The sequence below is a fragment of the Manis pentadactyla genome, chromosome 5 (assembly GCF_030020395.1).
Source record: "Manis pentadactyla isolate mManPen7 chromosome 5, mManPen7.hap1, whole genome shotgun sequence".
NCBI classification, from domain to species: Eukaryota; Metazoa; Chordata; class Mammalia; order Pholidota; family Manidae; genus Manis; species Manis pentadactyla.
The window spans coordinates 178,091,621-178,108,178 of NC_080023.1; the positions used below are offsets into that span (position 1 = coordinate 178,091,621).

At 62.9% G+C, this 16,558-nt stretch overlaps 3 protein-coding genes across 3 annotated transcripts in view; 2 read left to right on the forward strand and 1 right to left on the reverse strand.

Moving 5' to 3' along the window:
* Positions 1-1,511, forward strand: part of PRPF6 (pre-mRNA processing factor 6) — a 31,882-nt gene extending 30,371 nt beyond the window's left edge. Inside the window, exons 20-21 of the mRNA XM_036900759.2 lie at positions 520-646; positions 1,247-1,511. Of these exons, the coding sequence (XP_036756654.1) occupies positions 520-646; positions 1,247-1,399 (280 nt within the window). The 3' untranslated portion in view covers positions 1,400-1,511. The remainder of the gene's footprint in view (positions 1-519; positions 647-1,246) is intronic.
* A 1,409-nt stretch (positions 1,512-2,920) lies between these two features.
* C5H20orf204 (chromosome 5 C20orf204 homolog) lies at positions 2,921-5,576 on the forward strand. The gene is made up of 4 exons (XM_057503215.1): positions 2,921-3,086; positions 4,563-4,838; positions 4,930-5,082; positions 5,272-5,576. Exons 1-4 carry the CDS (start codon positions 3,084-3,086, stop codon positions 5,398-5,400), a joined length of 561 nt encoding a protein of 186 aa, XP_057359198.1. The 5' UTR covers positions 2,921-3,083; the 3' UTR covers positions 5,401-5,576.
* Positions 5,577-13,980: 8,404 nt separating this feature from the next.
* SOX18 (SRY-box transcription factor 18) lies at positions 13,981-15,626 on the reverse strand. The gene is made up of 2 exons (XM_036900852.2): positions 15,181-15,626; positions 13,981-15,044 (listed from the first exon to the last, which is right to left on the reverse strand). Exons 1-2 carry the CDS (start codon positions 15,527-15,529, stop codon positions 14,236-14,238), a joined length of 1,158 nt encoding a protein of 385 aa, XP_036756747.2. The 5' UTR covers positions 15,530-15,626; the 3' UTR covers positions 13,981-14,235.
* Positions 15,627-16,558: the final 932 nt, after the last annotated feature.

Sequence of the window (16,558 nt, forward strand, 5' to 3'; positions counted from 1 at the left end):
AGGCCTGGTGTCAGGCGTGCGTGTCTGCCAGGCCCACATCATCAGTGTCGGCCTGGCTTCCTGCTGGAGGCTGCCTGATGGGGCAGGTGGTCCAGAGAGTGTCTGTTGAGGAGTGAGCTCCAACCTCGCTTTCCCTGCTCAGAAAACTTAATTTTTGTTAGGTTTACTTTCATCCACTTTCAAAGGAGTTTGAAGTTCTTGCTGTATGTGCAGATTTTTAAAGAAACAGTTTGGTTAAATGCTTGGATGGTTCCAGGTTAGTGAGCTGGAGTGAGATTTCCAGGTACCCAGGCTCATTCCTCCTGTGGGAGCCCAGGGGCCCTCTGGGTGGTCCCAGAGCTGAGCCCTGTGCTGGCACCACACATCCCCAGGCCCGTCCTCCACCCGACACGGGAGCTGCGGCCTGAGGAGGCCAGCACGGCCATGCCCAGCTCTGTGCCTGTGCCTGACCCCCGCCACCCCTCAAGCACCCATCATATGGCTGTTACTCTGGGTCCCCATCCTTCTACCTCCGGACAGGCTGTTTTGGAGTGAGCGGAAGATCACCAAGGCCAGGGAGTGGTTCCACCGCACGGTGAAGATCGACTCGGACCTGGGGGATGCCTGGGCGCTCTTCTACAAGTTTGAGCTGCAGCATGGCACGGAGGTGAGCGGTCTCGCCCCTGCTCCTGCGCTGTGGAGGGCTCAAGGGAGGGCGGGCAGCAGCACCCTCCTGACCCTTTCAGCCTGAAGTTAAGGTGTTTGGGCCCATTTTAGTGGCCTTTCAGCATTTCCTGAATGTGTTGGTTGGTGACTAGGACATGGGGGTCACGGTAGAAATGGGAAAGCAGTCCAAGCCCTGGGGTTGCCCTCCTGGGCCTGAGTGCGGCTTCCAGGAGAGCAACCCCCTCAGGAGCTGAGCGTGGTCAGAGCTGGGGGGTGGCCAGGCTGTCCTGGGGCACCCGTGAGAAGTGGGACCCATAGCATGTGAGCTGGCACACTCCTTGTTCAGGGAAGGCGACAACGGGGCACCTGTGGGAGGCACAGACCTAGGGTTGGGGGTTTGACATGACTGGGCACCTGTGTGTCCCTGGAGAACTTGGGTCCTGTGGACTGCAGTGGGGCTGCCCAGGAGGAGGGGCTGTCCGAAGGAACACATCTGACAGCTTTGCCTGGGGCAGGGACCTGCCCTCTGTGGGGCCAGGGCTGTGGGGCTGGGTGTGTGAGGTGGGCAGGCCGCCTCACGTGCCCGGTCGTCCCTGCCCAGGAGCAGCGGGAGGAGGTGCGGAGGCGCTGTGAGAATGCCGAGCCCCGGCATGGGGAGCTGTGGTGTGCTGTGTCAAAGGACATCACCAACTGGCAGCGCAAGATCGGGGAGATCCTCATGCTGGTGGCAGCCCACATCAAGAACACCTTCTGACTGCCCGGCCAGTCCCGTTAGGGCTGGGGCCTCAGGGCGGCCCCTGGAGGAGTTGGCGTGGCGTGGGGTGGGGCGGGGCTGTCCTGCTTTTTAATTAAAGGTTTTCCAGGTAGCGTGTGTCGGGGTTGGCGGCCTGCGGTTTTCTCTGGGCCTCCCTGGTGCGTGCTTTTGTCCCCCAGCCTGGGCTCCCCACAGTTCCCTTTGTGAGCTGGACAGAGGAAGCGTGGGGAACTCCATGGCTCCCTGAGATTTTATGAGAAAGGCTGTGGGACACACATGTTCTGGTAAAAGCCACTTGTGGGAACAGATGGGTGCTTGGCTCTCTTGGTGCCCCATCTGTCCCCAACCCCACAGGGGCCCATGGTGCTGGTGAGGGCAGTCACCGACCCACAGCTCCACCCTTGGAGGCGGCGGAGGTTAGGGAATGCCCACCCCCAGTGTCAGCACCTGGGGCACAGGCGTCTTGCCTGGAGAGTGCGGCCCTGCCGGGTCTGCTGCTGAGGTTCTGGGAGCCCCAGACGCCACCAGCCCAGGGCAGGGGCAGACCACCCAAGTGCGGGGTCAGGTGCTGCTGACCCTGAGGCAGGTGACCTGGGCGGGGCCGGTTCACAGTCCCTGGCTCCTCGCCTGGGACCATGCCATGCAGGGCCACCCTGAGGGGCCGGGAGGACCTGGGGTTCCCACCGGCACCTAGAAGCGGGAGGGGTCCTGCTCATCACTGAAAAGTGAGTCCTGAGGTTCCTAGGAGCTTGAAATGGAAACTGAGGCCCAGGAAGAGGCAGTGGCTCGTGGACGCTGGCCACCTGCTGTGCCTGGAGTAGGCAGCGCCCTCTCCTGGGCCTGCTTCTAGCCTCCCAGGTACCATTGGGAAGCTGGGAACGTCTCGATTATCCAGTGTGACTATCATCTTCCTCATCTTCACGGGGGTTGTTTTTTCAAATGCATTTTGGTGGTTCAACTTCCCCTGAGGGACATGGATGATCAGCTTCTCTTCAGTTGACATTTTTTAGCTCTAACGCCAGGCAGCTTGGGTTCCGAAGGCAGCCCTGTTCCGAGGTGCTGCTGGGGGCGGGGTGCTGTGGCCCGGTTCCCCAAGAGCCTTCTGGGCAAGCAGCCGTGACCTCCCCCAGTGAAAGGCCTCCTCAGCTCAGGAGGGACAGGCAGTGGGAGGCATCCCTGGGCAGAGTGCTGGGTCGGGACCCCCAGATGTCAGGGCGTGGGGACTGGTGGCTGTGATGGGCATTAGGTCCCACTCGCCTGGTTCCTGGGCGAGGCAGCACCTGCTGATCTCTGAAGAAGGACCTGGTGGAAGGGTGCAGGCAGGCCCCCCAGCCTCGCTGGGCTCCCTGGCCAGCTGGCAACTACCCCCAAAGTATGCCACCCCCTCGAACAGATACCCATGAGGCTAATGTCTTGATCAAAGACCCACTGGATAGGAAGGGAGCCCTCGGCTCCGAGGTTCACTGAAGCAGCAATAGGATAGGGGTGGGGAGGAGGGGGCAGGGCTGGGATCAGGGCCTCCCTCCCGCCCCCTCCCTCCTCTGCTTGGAGGAGCCTACTTCAAAAGCCTGGTGCGCCGGCCTGTGTGCTGGCTTGGTGGCTGCGGCGCCCCCTCCCTGAGGACCCGGGACCATGTGTGAGGCCCACTGGCGGGACTGAAGGAGGGCCTGACCCTGGGAGGCCCATGGTGAGCAGCTGGGATCCACTGGGGAAGGGGCTTGCCGGGCCAAGGGCCTGGAGGCATGCACCGCAGGTCAGGGAGGCTGCTTGGGCCCGCCCTCCCCCCAAAAAAACTCCTCTTGTTCATCAAGACCTGGCCCTGGGCGCTCTTGCCCAGCCATCCCACAGTGGGGGTGGGGGGCAGCCGGCTAGGCTCCTCAAGTCTACCTCCTGGTGCTGGGGAGCCCTGTCTTCACCGGCTGAGCTGGCCTGAGCCTTGGCCCCTGTGGGTGCAGCAGACGGGCCTTCTAGGACCCCCTGGGCAACCGACCACCCCACTCGGGCATCTCTCCAGCATCAACAGCTCTCGTCCCGCTGTGAGTTCTGACCCAGGCAGAGGGGCACTCAGAGTCGGCCATCATGCCCAGGATGTCTGGGGACAGTGTTTGAGAAAGGGCCCCAGCCAGTTGCTTCTGCCCCTCGAGCTGGTGCTGCTGGGACTTCAGGCAGGAGCCCCTGTGCACACCTGGCTCTGGGTTCTGGCTATGGCAGTGCTCAGTCAGGCGCCCTGGCCCGGGGCTGGGAAGCCGAGTCCTGTCATCTCGCTGGGTTCACATGATTGGTTTTCTAGTTGCTGTCAAGACTCCATCCTGGGGGGCCTGAGGCCAAGTCCCTTGGGCTGGGAGCCTAGGGACAAGCTGTGCCCGCTCTTTTTGATGTTTGGGCTTTTCCCCAAGAGAGAGAACCCCTCTGCTCTGGGGCAGGGGGAGTCCTGTAAATGAGCAGAATGTTTGGTGGGGTGTAATGTAGTCCCATTCCCTTCTTGCCTCTGGGGGTTTCCCCAAGCCTTCTCCTCTCATGGGGTGCGGCCTTGAGCTGTGAGCCCTCACCCCTGCCCCGGTTGGGTCGGGGGTGGAGGGGAAACCCACTACCCGTGCTTTCAGAGCTCTTTGTAACAGAGTCATTGATGGGGCTGGGGGAGAGGTGGGAGCTGCCCAGCCACAGAGGGGAGCAGATTAGTTCTGTGCCAGGCGTGGACAAGGGGGGCAGGGCAGGGGTAGGTGGGTAGGGAGAGCAGTGCCAGGGAGTGAAGGGTACTCAGCAAGAGGAGAGCCCAGCTCAGGGTACTTGCAGTATCCCAGTGGGCATGAGGCCCCTCTCTCCCGTGTAGACTAGGGTGCTGGGGGCTCCTGCCTCTGGAACCCTTTGTCCCTGCCACCCCCCTGCCCTTCAGGGCTCTGAGCGGCCTTCCCAGCCCCTCATCACTCAGCCAGCACATCTGCATTGAGCATTAAGCTCCGGTTTTGCAGGCCTCTTGTCCATTCTTCCCTAAAACCTAAAATGGGCAGGGATTTGTCCCTCCAGACCCACACCTAGAACATTTGTTGAGTGTCATGGCAACATCTTTTTTTAATTAAACCAGCTCAGAGATCCCCACCTTCCAGCTGTTGGCGGGAGGGGTTGGCCAAAGAAAATTTCGACCCTGACCCAGTGTCCCTTCCAGGTGCCCCCCAAGCCTGCACTCTGGGCTCTCCTGCTGGCACTGCTGGGGATAGTGCCAAGCTGGGCTGGGCTCCACACCTGCAGCGTCCCTGACGTGCTCCGCCACTACCGTGCGGTCATCTTTGAGGACCTACAGGCAGCTGTGAGACAGGTTGGGCCAGGGGTGGAAGGGACCAGACCAGGCTCCAGACACCTCTATATCATTCAAAAAAATCTGACTGGGGCCGCAGCCCTGCAGCGGCGACGACCAGTGGGAGCCTCCTGCAGAGCCCAGAAGGTATGGAGCAGATGCCCACCCCCCACCTATGTCCTACAACCCCTTCAGGGCCACTTCCCCAACCTCCGAATTTCCTCCGTTCCCTCCCCAGGAACACAGTATCCTGCTGTCCATTGCGTCTCTGGGTCAGACTCTGCGCGGTGCAGTGGCTGGGGACCGACGCGATGCGCTGGAGAAAGCAGCGTGGACTGTGGCCGTGCGCACGGAGGCAGTGATGCGGCGCCACTGCAGGACGCTGCGCCAGGTGTGCGTCCCGGAGTGTGTGCGGGTCCGGATCCCAGTCCCTCTCCTCCCACAGCGGCTCTGCGCTTCCCACGGGCTGGGAACACACTGGCCGGGTCAGGACCCCTTCCCCAGGGGCAGGCAGGACGCGCGGGCTGCCGGGGGCGGGCGCGGGGACCGTGCGCCCTCGCTGACCGCCCCATCCCGACAGCTGAGCCGGCGGCCCGGGACGCGCCCTGCCCGGCGCCGCGGCGGCCGGAGGCGGCTTCTGCTGCGGGCCCTGGACGCCGTCGCCACCTGCTGGGAGAAGCTCTTCGCGCTGCGCGCAGCGGCCACGTAGGGCTCCTAGCGCGCGCTGCGCGGGGCGGAGGCCGGAACCCACCTTGTCTGCGGACGACCGCGCCCCGGAGCGCCCAGGACCTGGAAATGAGAGCCCCGGTCCCGGCCACAGCCGGTCCCGGAGGTGGCCCGCCCTCCGTGCGCAGAGCGAGGCCTCAATAAACTGCAGGTGCTGCGGCTGCGATTCTCCTCTTCGCCTGCCGGAGTCGGGTGGGGGGACCGGGGCGCCGGGGGGACCCACACGGCGGCGGGGGACCCGGGGACACACACTCCCTGGGCAGGGGCCGGGCGGCGCTGCTGGCCTCGGGCAGCAGGGGGCAGCAGGGGGCGGCTCGGGGCCGCTGGGGGCTGGGGGCAGGGCGGGCCTGGGGGCTCCTGCGGGCCCTGCGACGTGGCGTATCCGTCCTGCCGCGCTCTGGAACCGGGGAAGGGGGGAAATGGAGGGGAGGGGAAGGCCGAGCTTTGTGATTCGGAGCAAAACAACCGGATAAAGGAAGCGGGCCTGAAGGGAAGCCAGGCCATTTCCTGCCGCCCTGGGAGCGGTGGCCACAGCCTCTCTGCGGGACTGGACAGGCCTTACAGGGACACACTGACTCGTGCGATGGGACCCTGTGCTTGCTTGGCAAAGTGGGGGCTGATCCTGGACTTCCCCGTTCACAGCTGCGCAGGCCTGAGCGTCCACGGCCCCCTCCCTAATCACAGCTAATGGAGGTGTTGGGGAACTAGAACACCTGGCCAGGGAGGACACCTGGAGGGCCTAGTGACTCTCATCAGGCCCCTCCCGGGCAGGTGGATGGACCCAGGAGGCATCAAAGCAGGCCTGCCTTCTGGGGTACCCTGGCAGAACAGACGGCAGGGCCTCCGAAGGGCCTTTGTCGGGGAGCAGTCAGCAGGGGCACAGAAGCTGGGGCAGGCCTAGCTCCCCACGGTGCTTGTGTGACATGTTTAGTCTCTGCAGCAGGAACTGCTGTCCCTGTGTACGGATGAGGAAACGAGGCCCAGGAGGTTCCAGGACTTGCCCCAAACCACACAACCAGGAGCTGTGAGAGCTGGGATGAGACCCAGGCCCCCAGCAGAGTCACACCCCAGGCACACTCTGCAGTAATGGAGCCGAGCTTCCCGACCCCCGTGTGCATTCAGTTGCCCACCACACTTCTCACAGGCTCCTGGGCCATGAGGTGCAGCTGACCTGGGGGCCACATTCTGAGTACAGGGCGATGGGTGATGCCTATGGTGTGCGTACTTTGTGCAGCATGGGCCCTTTGTGAGGACAGGCATGGTGTGGGGGCTCCAGCTAGCGCTAAATAAAGCACGTGGGGGAGGAGCCTAGACCTACCAAGCAGTGTGGGCTGGGGGGTCCAAGCTGAGGAGGGTGTGAGTCGGGATCCAGAGCAGTCCTTGCACCGTGTGTGCAGGTGGCCTGTGGCTGAGGTAAGGCTGAGGGAGGTGGGCTTGGACATGAAGTGGGTGAGGAGAGGTCCAGACAACCCCACGGTGCTGGCCCGAGTGCCCTGGGTGAGTCACCTTGAACTTGGGAAACGCGGTGTTTGGTGGAACAGCTCACATCCTCACATCGCTGGACTCCTGCCATGAGCCTGGGGGGTGGTGGGGCAGGTGTGCAGACAGAAGGAAAGAGGCTCAAGTTGGCTGGAGCAGAAGGTGTGGGGCAGTTGATTTGGGGACTGGAGAAGGTCAGTAAGAGACTCCAGGGGTCAGGGCAGGGACAGGAGGGGGACCGGCCCCCCATGGCCATTTTCCTTTCAAAGGCAGCTGGTTCCTTGGCACTTGCACCCACCCTAGCCCAGGGCCTGTGGGGAGAGCTCTCCTCTCCTGGTGGCACCTGGACATGGCCTCCCGGGCTGTGGTGGCCGCTGCCCACACACGGCACTCCCTTTCTGCTTCTGAGAGCTGCCAGGCTGCCCTGGGTGAACAGCAGTCATCCGCAATGCCTGAGGCAGATTCAAGCAAACTACAGCTGGCTGGGGTGGGGAGCAGAGGTCTCCGAGCTTTGGGGACACAGTTCCCCCCGAGCCCCGGACGATGACCACGTGAACGGGCGAGATACTCCTGAACCTCAGCCCTGACTGTTCCTCCCCTAGCATGTCTATGTGTGTGTGTGAGTGTGCACACACAGGTGTGCTGTAGGGTTGCCCAGAAGTGTGTACATACAGGTGTGTGTACAGCAGGGATGGGTGTGTGGTTGTGTGGGTCCAAGCCCCCAACTCCCCCTGCCTGGCAGAGCTCCCCTCTCCCAGGCAGACCCTCCAGTGTCTAATCCTGGTCTGTCCTGGCAAATTGAATGCTGTGGGGGTCGGGGCCAGGGCTTGGGAGGGACGGAGGCCTGAGAGGCCTGGCCCAGCAGAGCCCGGGGCCCCGTTCTCCCTCTCAAGTTGCTCTCAGCACGAGCTGCTCTGTCCACTCTGCTTTTTCTCTTGAGGCCGCGCACATGCCCAATGCTGGGCAAAGGCTCTGCTCATCTTGCCCAGTCCTCATCGTGCCAACCTCCTGATAGCCCTGTATTCAGGGTGTGGGGATATGGGGCTCTGTCCCCTTATCTCAGAGATCATCCCTATTAGCTTCCTAGGGCTACTGTAACAAATGGCCAGAAACCAGGTGGTACCGTAAACACACCTCAGAAGAAATATCTTCTCTCACAGTTCTTGGGTCTAGAAGGCCAAAATCAGTATCAGTGGTCTGAAACCAAGGTTTTGTGGGGCTCTGCCCCCTCTAGGGGCCCCGTTCCTGCTTCCTGCAGGTTCTGGCGGCTCCAGGCTTCCCTTGGCCTGAGGCTGCATTGCTCCAGTCCCTGCCCCTTTCTTCACGGACCTTCTCTTTTCTCCCTTATAAGTGTCGTTGCCACTGGATGTAGGGCCACCTGGGTAATCCAGGGTCATCTCCTCACCTTAAGTTCCTTAATTACATCTACCAAGACCCTTTTTCTAAATAAGGTCCCACTCAGTTTCTGGGAGGTGGACACATCGTTTTAGGGGCCACCATCAACCCACTGCACCGTCTTCCTCACGCAGGATCAGGGCAGGGTGGGCTTCTGGCTTCTGGAGCCGAGTGCACTTGTCCAGGGCGGGGGTCTTCCACCCAGACGGGTCTGCTGGCGGGTGCAGAGCCAGATTCCCAAGAGACACGGAGACTCGAGGGAAAGCTGGGGGCACCCTGCTCGGACCCCGAGACACTTGCTCTTCAGGCTCTGCACCTGGACCCCCTTTGTGGCTCACTCACCACAGCACACGAGCTGCTCATTAAATGTTTGCTGCCTGGAACTGACCATAAGCAACACAGAGATTGAGAGACTCAGCCATACCTTTGGCCACGGGGCCACTGAGGGCAGAGTGCAGGCAGTGAGAATGGGCCCTGAGTGTCCGTGGACTGTGGTGTCTGCCAGGTGGGCACCACCACCCTGCCTGCCAAGGCCCTGGACAGATGGCCTGACCCTGGCTCTTCCTCCATAAAACATTGCTTCTGGGGCACACACTCAGTTGGGTCAGGGACTACCCAGTGGTGTCCTGTCCCACATACACGCTTTCTCAGCTGCTTCCAGGGAGGTGGGGCCTGGGGCCCAGTGGCCGTGCCAGGGTGGCAGATGGGGCTGCAGGGCACTGGCCAGGGTTGTGCAACTTCCCAAAGCCAGGGAGCCAGACCCCCCATGTGCAGCCCAAAGGAGGGGTCCAGGCAGGCTTTGAAGGGTAGCTGGCGTCCCACGGCCTCCCCAGACTGGGAGCCTTTGAAAGAACATCTGGAACATGGGCTACCAGCAAACTAGTGCCTGGATTTGGGAAACCAGAAAGTCAATGCCAACTTTACCACTTAGGCGTTCCCCACCCCCTGCCCACATGCTCCGCCCTCTCCCCACCCAACCTCCCACTCCTACCGCCTCCCAGGCTGCCAGTAGGCTGCAGGGCTGGGGTCCATGCCAGTCCGATGCTCTGGCCCTCTGTGGTGCAGACCACCTGTGCGTTGCCCTGGGGTCCTCCTGTGGGCTCCAGCAGCACTTCCCCTCACTGGCCACCACCCCAGCCCACTGAGCAAGCAGACGTGGTGGGAAAGGCACCTACCATGCCAGGCCCTGGACAGATGCAGCTCCCATGCTCATGGCGCTGTGGCTGTGGGACAGGACATTAGTTAGCCAGGACCTAAATCTGTTTCTGGGTGCTGAGAAGGCACGGAACAGCCCTCAGACCCAGAGGAAGCACCTGCACCCAGACCTGGAGGTGCGCTCGCCTCGCCCGGCACTCAGCCCTTGCGTGTGAGCCTGGCCCAAGTGTGGGGTCTCTCAGCCCTGCAGGTGTGCAAGTCAGCTGTCTGTTCCAGCTGCAGTTGACGTGGAAACAAACAAGGTCCCTCAGTCCAGGAAGCAAAGTGAATACTCTTAGGGGGTGGGGAGTGCCAGGTGCCTGATCCCATTGTCCCTGCCAGTGGCCTGCAGGACCCTGGGGGGTGCCCATGGACAGTCCCCATCCTACCCCCTCCCTAGGAAGAGACCCAGCTTTGTAAACAAGACAGAAACAACCATCATGTCCCCCATAAGCCCCCACCCCTGAAGAACCAGCCAAGACCCTGAACCTGAGAGAAGTGAGTCCTTGTTTTGGGGAAAATGAGGTCATGACCTGGGGGACAGGGCAGGGCAGTGGGTTGTGGAGGAGGGGGACGCCCTGGCGTTGGACACTGGCCCCTGGTCACCTCCCAGCTGGATTGGACGTCTGCTCGTGTCTGTGCAGGGAGAGGGCCCACCCTCACCGGGTCCTTTTGCTTTGTCACCTCCCCCCACTGTCAAGCTGTGACAGTTGTGGCTTGGGCATGAGGTGGCCAGGGCTCCCTGCCAGGTGAGCAGGCCCTGTTCCCCGGCAGGTAACCCTGGTGTCCCCTTCTCAGCCTGTGTGGGGCATGAGGCCAGGGGTCGGGGCTGTGGCCAGAGATAAGCACCGCGCCCGGGGCTGCTTCCTGCACTTCCTCTCGGTGCAGCCACTGCGCACCCCTTCCTGTTTTCTGGTGGGGCAGGCAGGGCCAGTGGGGGGGCCGGAGGGGGAGACAGAGCGGGATCATGGGGGCCAGGGGCGGGGTTGTGGCAGATGGGGTGGGTCTGTGGTGGATGGGGCATGGTCGTGGGGGACACTTGGTGGTTGTGGGGGTCCACGGAGTCGTGAGGCCTGGATGGGTCCTGGGAGCAGGTGGAGGGCAGGAAGCTCCCATGTGCTGGTCTCCCCTGGGAGGCTGGCTGCTCGCACACAGAGGTGGACCTAAGTGGGCTGTGGGCTGGCTGAAATCAAAGGAGGGGTCTTGATGCTCTCACCCCTCCAACGTCCCCTGCCAGGAACCCCCACACACCTGGCCAAGACTCTCCAGGCCTGGCACCTGCTCCTTGGGGCCCCACCCCAGCCTAGGGCAGGAGTGGGAGGGGCTGGGTGGAGGCTTGAACCTTGGCTTTGGGGGCCCATGGGGATTGGAGGTCAGCTGCTCTGGATACCCCTGTAGGGGCAGCTGCTCTAGTGTTTGGGTTTAAGGTGAATAATCTACTTGCTCAGATTTGGTCACTGGAGATACAAATGTATGTGATTTAGTGAAAACACACATCCACACAAACCCTGGCACAGGAACGTTCATGGCAGCATCATTCACAATGTCCAAAGCATGGAGACACCCTAAATGTCCACCAGTGAATGAATGAGCAGAAAACATCATGCTGAGCAAAGCCAGACCTAAAAGGCCCCTATGTGGGATTCCGTTTGTAGGAAATGGTCGGAATCGGCAAGTCTGCAGAGACAGAAAGTAGATGAGTGTCTCCTGGGGGCTGGGAGCAAGGAGGGGTGGGGAGTGGGCGCAGATGGGCACAGGGTTTCTGGAGTGATGGGAAAGTGCCAACGTTACAGAGGTGATGTGAATATGTCAAAATCACCCAGCTGTGCCCTTAAATGTATGTAGGTTTTGCAGAAGGTGAGTCAAGTGGTTGGATTGTCTGGAGTTTGTCCAGCCGAGTGGAGACTGCTCTCGGTCCCTTCTTGCCTACCCAGCATAGCCCCACTGGGGTCTGGTGTGTGTGTACAGCCTCGGTGTTCTCCGTGGGGTCCAGCCAGGAGGTCCAAGATGACGGCCACGTCTACTGGCAGGAGGGGTGCTCCTTAACTGCTTGCAGTCCCGCCCTCTCAGACCTCCTCTCCTGGGCTACTTGCTGGGGAGGGTTCAACACCTTGACCAGGTCAGTCCAGGCCAGGTTGGGTCCTGGGCATGGGAGCTGTGGCTGGCGCCAGGCAGGGCTGCTAGAGCTCCCCACTAAGAGCTGGGCTGCCTGGGTCTGTTCTTGGTGGCCCTGACTCAGCGGGGGCTGGGGGTGGGGACTTCCCTTCTCAGGTCCTCAGGGAAGCAGGTGGGTGGGGCCAGGAGGAGGTGCGGTGGGGCTGGAGCCATCCGAGCACTAGGCAGAGGGTCCCCTGAGGAGTCCCTCCCTCACCCCCCAGCACCGGCCCACCCCTGCTGAGGAGGTGCTATTGGAAGCAGCTGACCTTGGTGGGGGGCCCTTTCATGTCCCCATCCCAATCCTGCTCCAGGACACGCCGCAGCTCCGGGCACAGGGGACTCACTCCAGATTGGGGCCCCCACTCGTCTCCTGCCCTGGCGCTCATGGAGGAGCTTCTGCCAAGTGAGCCACTCTTCCTACCCCAGCAGTGGCTGTGCTGGCCCCCTAACCACTGGCCCTGAGGGGGACACCCTCTGGCTGGGGGTGGGGCGAGAAGCCCAGAATGGAGGGTGTGAGAATCCTGTTCCAGAAAACAGGAGAGGTACAGATGGGCATGTCCACCTGCCTGGCCCTTTCTCTGTGTCTGTGGCTGTCTGTGGGTGGGGCTGGCCACATGGCTCTAAGCAGCAGGATGGGCTGGTCCCTGCCTTGGTGGGGGCGGTGATGGGTGAGCCAGTCCACACCTGGGGCAGGGGCTCCTGGATGCTGGCTGTGGTGGGGCCCCATCCCCACAGTGTGGTACACCTTGGCCCAGCTGACCCAAGGCCTCAGGACGTGGGCCACCTGTTCCCTGACCAGGCGGCAGGTCCAGAGCAGAACAGGCGCTGGTGGGCTATGAGAGCTGCACTTACAGGTGATGTGAGCAACCCGTGCCCTGTGAGGAATGTGGCTGGACAGGACAACCCTGTCCCTGTGCTTCAGGCTCCCTGTCCCCTATTGTGTGCCAGCACTCAGGTGTGATTCTAAAGGGCAGGTGATGTCCTTGGTATCCTGAGGGCTCTCTGTCTCTCCTCTGGCCAGAGTCTCTGTCCACCTCTGAGTCCATCTCCTGTCCTCCTCAGCAAGTCTGTTTCTGTCCCTTAATGTGTGTCTCTCTCTATCCGTTTGTCTTTGAGTTTTCTGGGCCTTGCTGCTGATGGGGTAGGGGCAGGGGTCCAGACGCAGCTCTCCCAGTCTGCCAGCTGAGTTGTGGAGCTCCTCCAGTTAATACAGGCGGTGTCACCCTACCTCTGAGGTGGGACACCTATAAAAACAGCCCACACCCTGTTCACTTCCCCACACACAGACAGAATGTGTTCCACCTGTGTGGAACCCACGTTCGCACACGGGCACATACTCATCCAGCCCAGGCCTTGTACATACACCATGCACAGCCTCAGACACACTGGGTGCACACAATCACCATCATGGATGGTCACAGTCACAGCCTCATGCACACATATTCCTGCTTGCCTGATATGCATATTCACGTGTGCAGATTCAGTCTCACCTGCAGTCACGGAGCTGCACACATCATCACACAGAACCCACAAGCTGTCAGGGTTGTCAGTGAGGGGGCACCAAAAAGGATCTGGGGGTACCGAGAGGGCAGTGTGGAATGCAGGTGTCCAGTCCTGCTGGCAGGGGGCACAGGGCTAGTGTGATGGGGCTCCAGAGTTGGGAGCTTGAAATGTGGGGCCTGAGCCCCCTGCTCTGGTCACTGAGCTTCTTTCACCTGGCAGAGCCTGGACAAGGCACCCTGGGGAACAGCGTGGTTGTGCCACAGTGCAGTTCTCTCTGGGCACACAGGGTTGAGAATGACAGACGGGGCCGGTATGCCATGCCTGCAGAAAGGCGTCAATCCCCCCAGCCTCCTGCAGAGAGGGGCACTGTCCCGGGCAGTCCCTGGGCCTGAAGAACATTTTAAAGATGAGATGAGGATGACGAAATGTGGGTGGGGTATGGGGCGACTGCGGTGTAGACTGATCTCATTAGGCCTGAATTAAAATGGAGAGTGGTACAGGAGGGAGGGTGGGGAGAGCCTCCTACCAGCTCTGTCTGGGGGAGTATCCTGGAAGAATGAAGTGGGTGCTGTGGGGTCCAAGCTGGGTGTCAGGCCCTCTGGGGAAGGTTTGGAGAGAACGGCAAGTCCAGGGCCCTTGGGGGAAACCTCGTCTCCTTCCCAGTAACCGTGGACTGCGGTGTGCGGAGGAGAGGACCAGGCACTTTACTGTGGCCTCGCCGGGTCCCGGGAACACAGCTCCTGACTCCTCCTTTAAAGCAAACAGACATTGTTAATCCTCATATTTAAAAAGCCCTTGCTACATTGATGCTTTTGATCACTGAAACCCCTTAGAAGAAAAAGTTTTAAAGTTTAATTAAAAATTAAATATATTGTATTACATATATAAAAAAAAGGCAAAGTAAAAAATACAGCCTGGTTCTAGAAGATACACTGCAGTTAAAGGATTAGGCACTTCAAAAACTTAACCCTGGCAGGGCCAGCCAACCGGTCCTGCGCCTGGGCTTCCTTCGAAAAGCCCGGGACACGGGGAAACCACGTTTGCAGGGCGTCACCGGTTCGTACGGGACGGTTGCATTTAGCCTCAAATTCTAGCCGGAGATGCACGCGCTGTAGTAGACGGCGCTGCTGGCGTCGGACAGCGCCGCTATCAGGCTGCTCTCCTCCGGGCAGGACATGGCGCGGGGGCCCAGCTTGGCCAGCGCCACGTGGTACGGGAGCCCGGCGGCGTCGGGCCGAGTCCGGCTGCAGTTGAGGTACTGGTCGAACTCGGTGAGGTCCACGTCGGCCCACAGGTCGGCGGCGGGCCCCAGCGGCTCGGGGCCCTCCAGCGGCGGGGCCTCGGGCGGCGGCGACAGCGGGCCTGGGTACGGGCCCGAGCCGGGCGCGCCCAGGGCGCCGTAGTAGAGGCCGGGGAGCGGCGCGGCGGAGGCGGGCGCGGTCCTGAGCGCCTCGGTCAGCGGCGCCCCGTAGCACCCGCCGGGGTCCCGGGGCAACTCGGCGGGGGCGTAGGGCGCGCGGAAGGTCCGCAGCGCGCAGTCCTCGGACGCCGCGGGCGGCGGGAAGAAGGCGGCTTCGCCGGGCTCCAGGCCGTCCAGCGGCGAGCGCTCGGGCGTGGGCAGCCCCAAGCCGTCGGACCCGGCGCCCGGAGGGGGCAGCTCGCGGAAAGCCCGGGCCGGGCCGGGCGCCGGGGGGAAGGGCTCGGGCGGCGGTGGCGGCGGCGGCGCCAGGCCGGGGAGGAGGAGGCCGGGCTCCAGCCGCCGGGCTTTGCGCGCCTGCTTCTTGCGGCGCGGCCGGTACTTGTAGTCGGGGTGGTCGCGCAGGTGCTGCACCCGCAGGCGCTCCGCCTCCTCCACGAAGGGCCGCTTCGCCGCCGCGCTCAGCTCCTTCCACGCCTTGCCTGCGGGCAGCGGGCGTGGGTCAGGGGGCTGCCGTCCGGGGGGCCGGACTGCCCGGTCCCGCGTGCGCCCTGCGCGCAGCGCCCCCGCCCGCCCGCCGCCTCCGCGTGAGGCCCCCGCCCGCCCGCCGCCGCTCACCCAGCATCTTGCTGAGCACCGCGTTGTGCAGGTCCGGGTTCTGCTGCGCCAGCCGCTTGCGTTCGTCCCTCGCCCACACCATGAAGGCGTTCATGGGCCGCCGGATGCGCGACTCGTCGGGGGCCGGGCGCTCCCCGCGGCCGGGCGGGCTGAGGCCATAGCGCCCCGCCTCGGGGCTTCGCGGCGGGCTTCGCGGCGGGCTGGGCGGCGCGGGGGGCGCGGCGGGCGCGGCGGGGGCGGCGGGGAGGCCGCGCGGCTCAGCGGCGGCGCCGGGTCCCGGGGCCCATGCACAGTCGCGGCGGGCTGGCGGGTCGTCCTGTGCGCCGTAGCCGGGCGGCGATCTCTGCATTCCAGCTGGGCGCGGCCTGGGCGGAACGGAGCGCGGGAGCGCGGAGGACGGGCGGTGGGCACCTCGGGGCCGGGAGCGGAGGGCAGGCCGGGCGGGCGGGCGGGCGGGCGGCAGTGGCCTCGCGCGGGGTGGGCGCCCAGATATAGCTGCGCGGGGCCAATAGGCGGCGGGCCGGGCCGGGCGGGGCGGGGCGGGGCGGACCCCCCCTCCTTGGGGGCTCCCTTTCTTCTCCGGGGGCGGATTCCGCCGCGGCCGCCTCTGAGCAGCGGGCCCCGCACCCTCTCTGAAGGAGACTCCCCCCGAGTGGGCCAGGGCCGCTGGTGTGGGCTGGAGCCTGGGAGGGGCGCCCTCATGGGGGCTGCCACCGCCCCCACCCCCGCGGAATCAGACACTTGGACGGTAATTGGGGGAGGGGGTCTGCCCCCGTTTCCCCGACGAGATTACTTGGGGAGGAGGGGCCATATTTTAGCACTAAGTTCTTGGGGGCTGTCTTCTCAACAGCCCGTAAGTCCTTTCTCGAATCTAGCTCAAAAGTAACGGTCACCTTGGGAAAAGCACCCTGTATATCTGGGGATCATGCTCTGGTTAATCCAGGGGCGTCATGCCCCCCCAGACCTCCGCACAACTTTCAGCACTGGGGGCTTTGAGCACACTGCAAGCCTGTCCATGGGGTCAGAGGGGAAGATGCTCTGCATGTCCCCTCCCTGACTCCCAAGCCTACTCGGAATAGGGCATGCCTGTGTGTAAACACCCTGGGTCCATACCACCGTGGAGGGAACAGAGGGCAGAGCCCCAGGCCTCAGCTCCCCTCCCCAGGGCATGTTGGGGTGGGGTGGAGGCTGGGGCCAGTAGTAACTGTTGGCACTGTCCAGCCCTGACCACCACTGCAACAAGAGAGTGAAGCTGGACCAAGGGCTGGGGCAGGTTTTGGTGGGTCAGTTTTTCCTATGACATGTCCGTTTGTAGCCTGGGAGTTCTGTAGCCCCCCTTACCGCATCCCAAGTTTTGGTAGCCCCATGATTCATGGCC

Bases quoted from the DNA above. Each gene is read 5' to 3' on its own strand.
- C5H20orf204 (XM_057503215.1), top strand. The intron at 4,839-4,929 runs GTATGGAGCAGA...TTCCCTCCCCAG, and splicing joins CCTCCTGCAGAGCCCAGAAG to GAACACAGTATCCTGCTGTC. The intron at 5,083-5,271 runs GTGTGCGTCCCG...CCATCCCGACAG, and splicing joins ACTGCAGGACGCTGCGCCAG to CTGAGCCGGCGGCCCGGGAC.
- SOX18 (XM_036900852.2), bottom strand. From the start codon at position 15,529: ATGCAGAGATCGCCGCCCGGCTACGGCGCACAGGACGACCCGCCAGCC. The intron at 15,045-15,180 runs GTGAGCGGCGGC...CGCTGCCCGCAG, and splicing joins GGTGCTCAGCAAGATGCTGG to GCAAGGCGTGGAAGGAGCTG.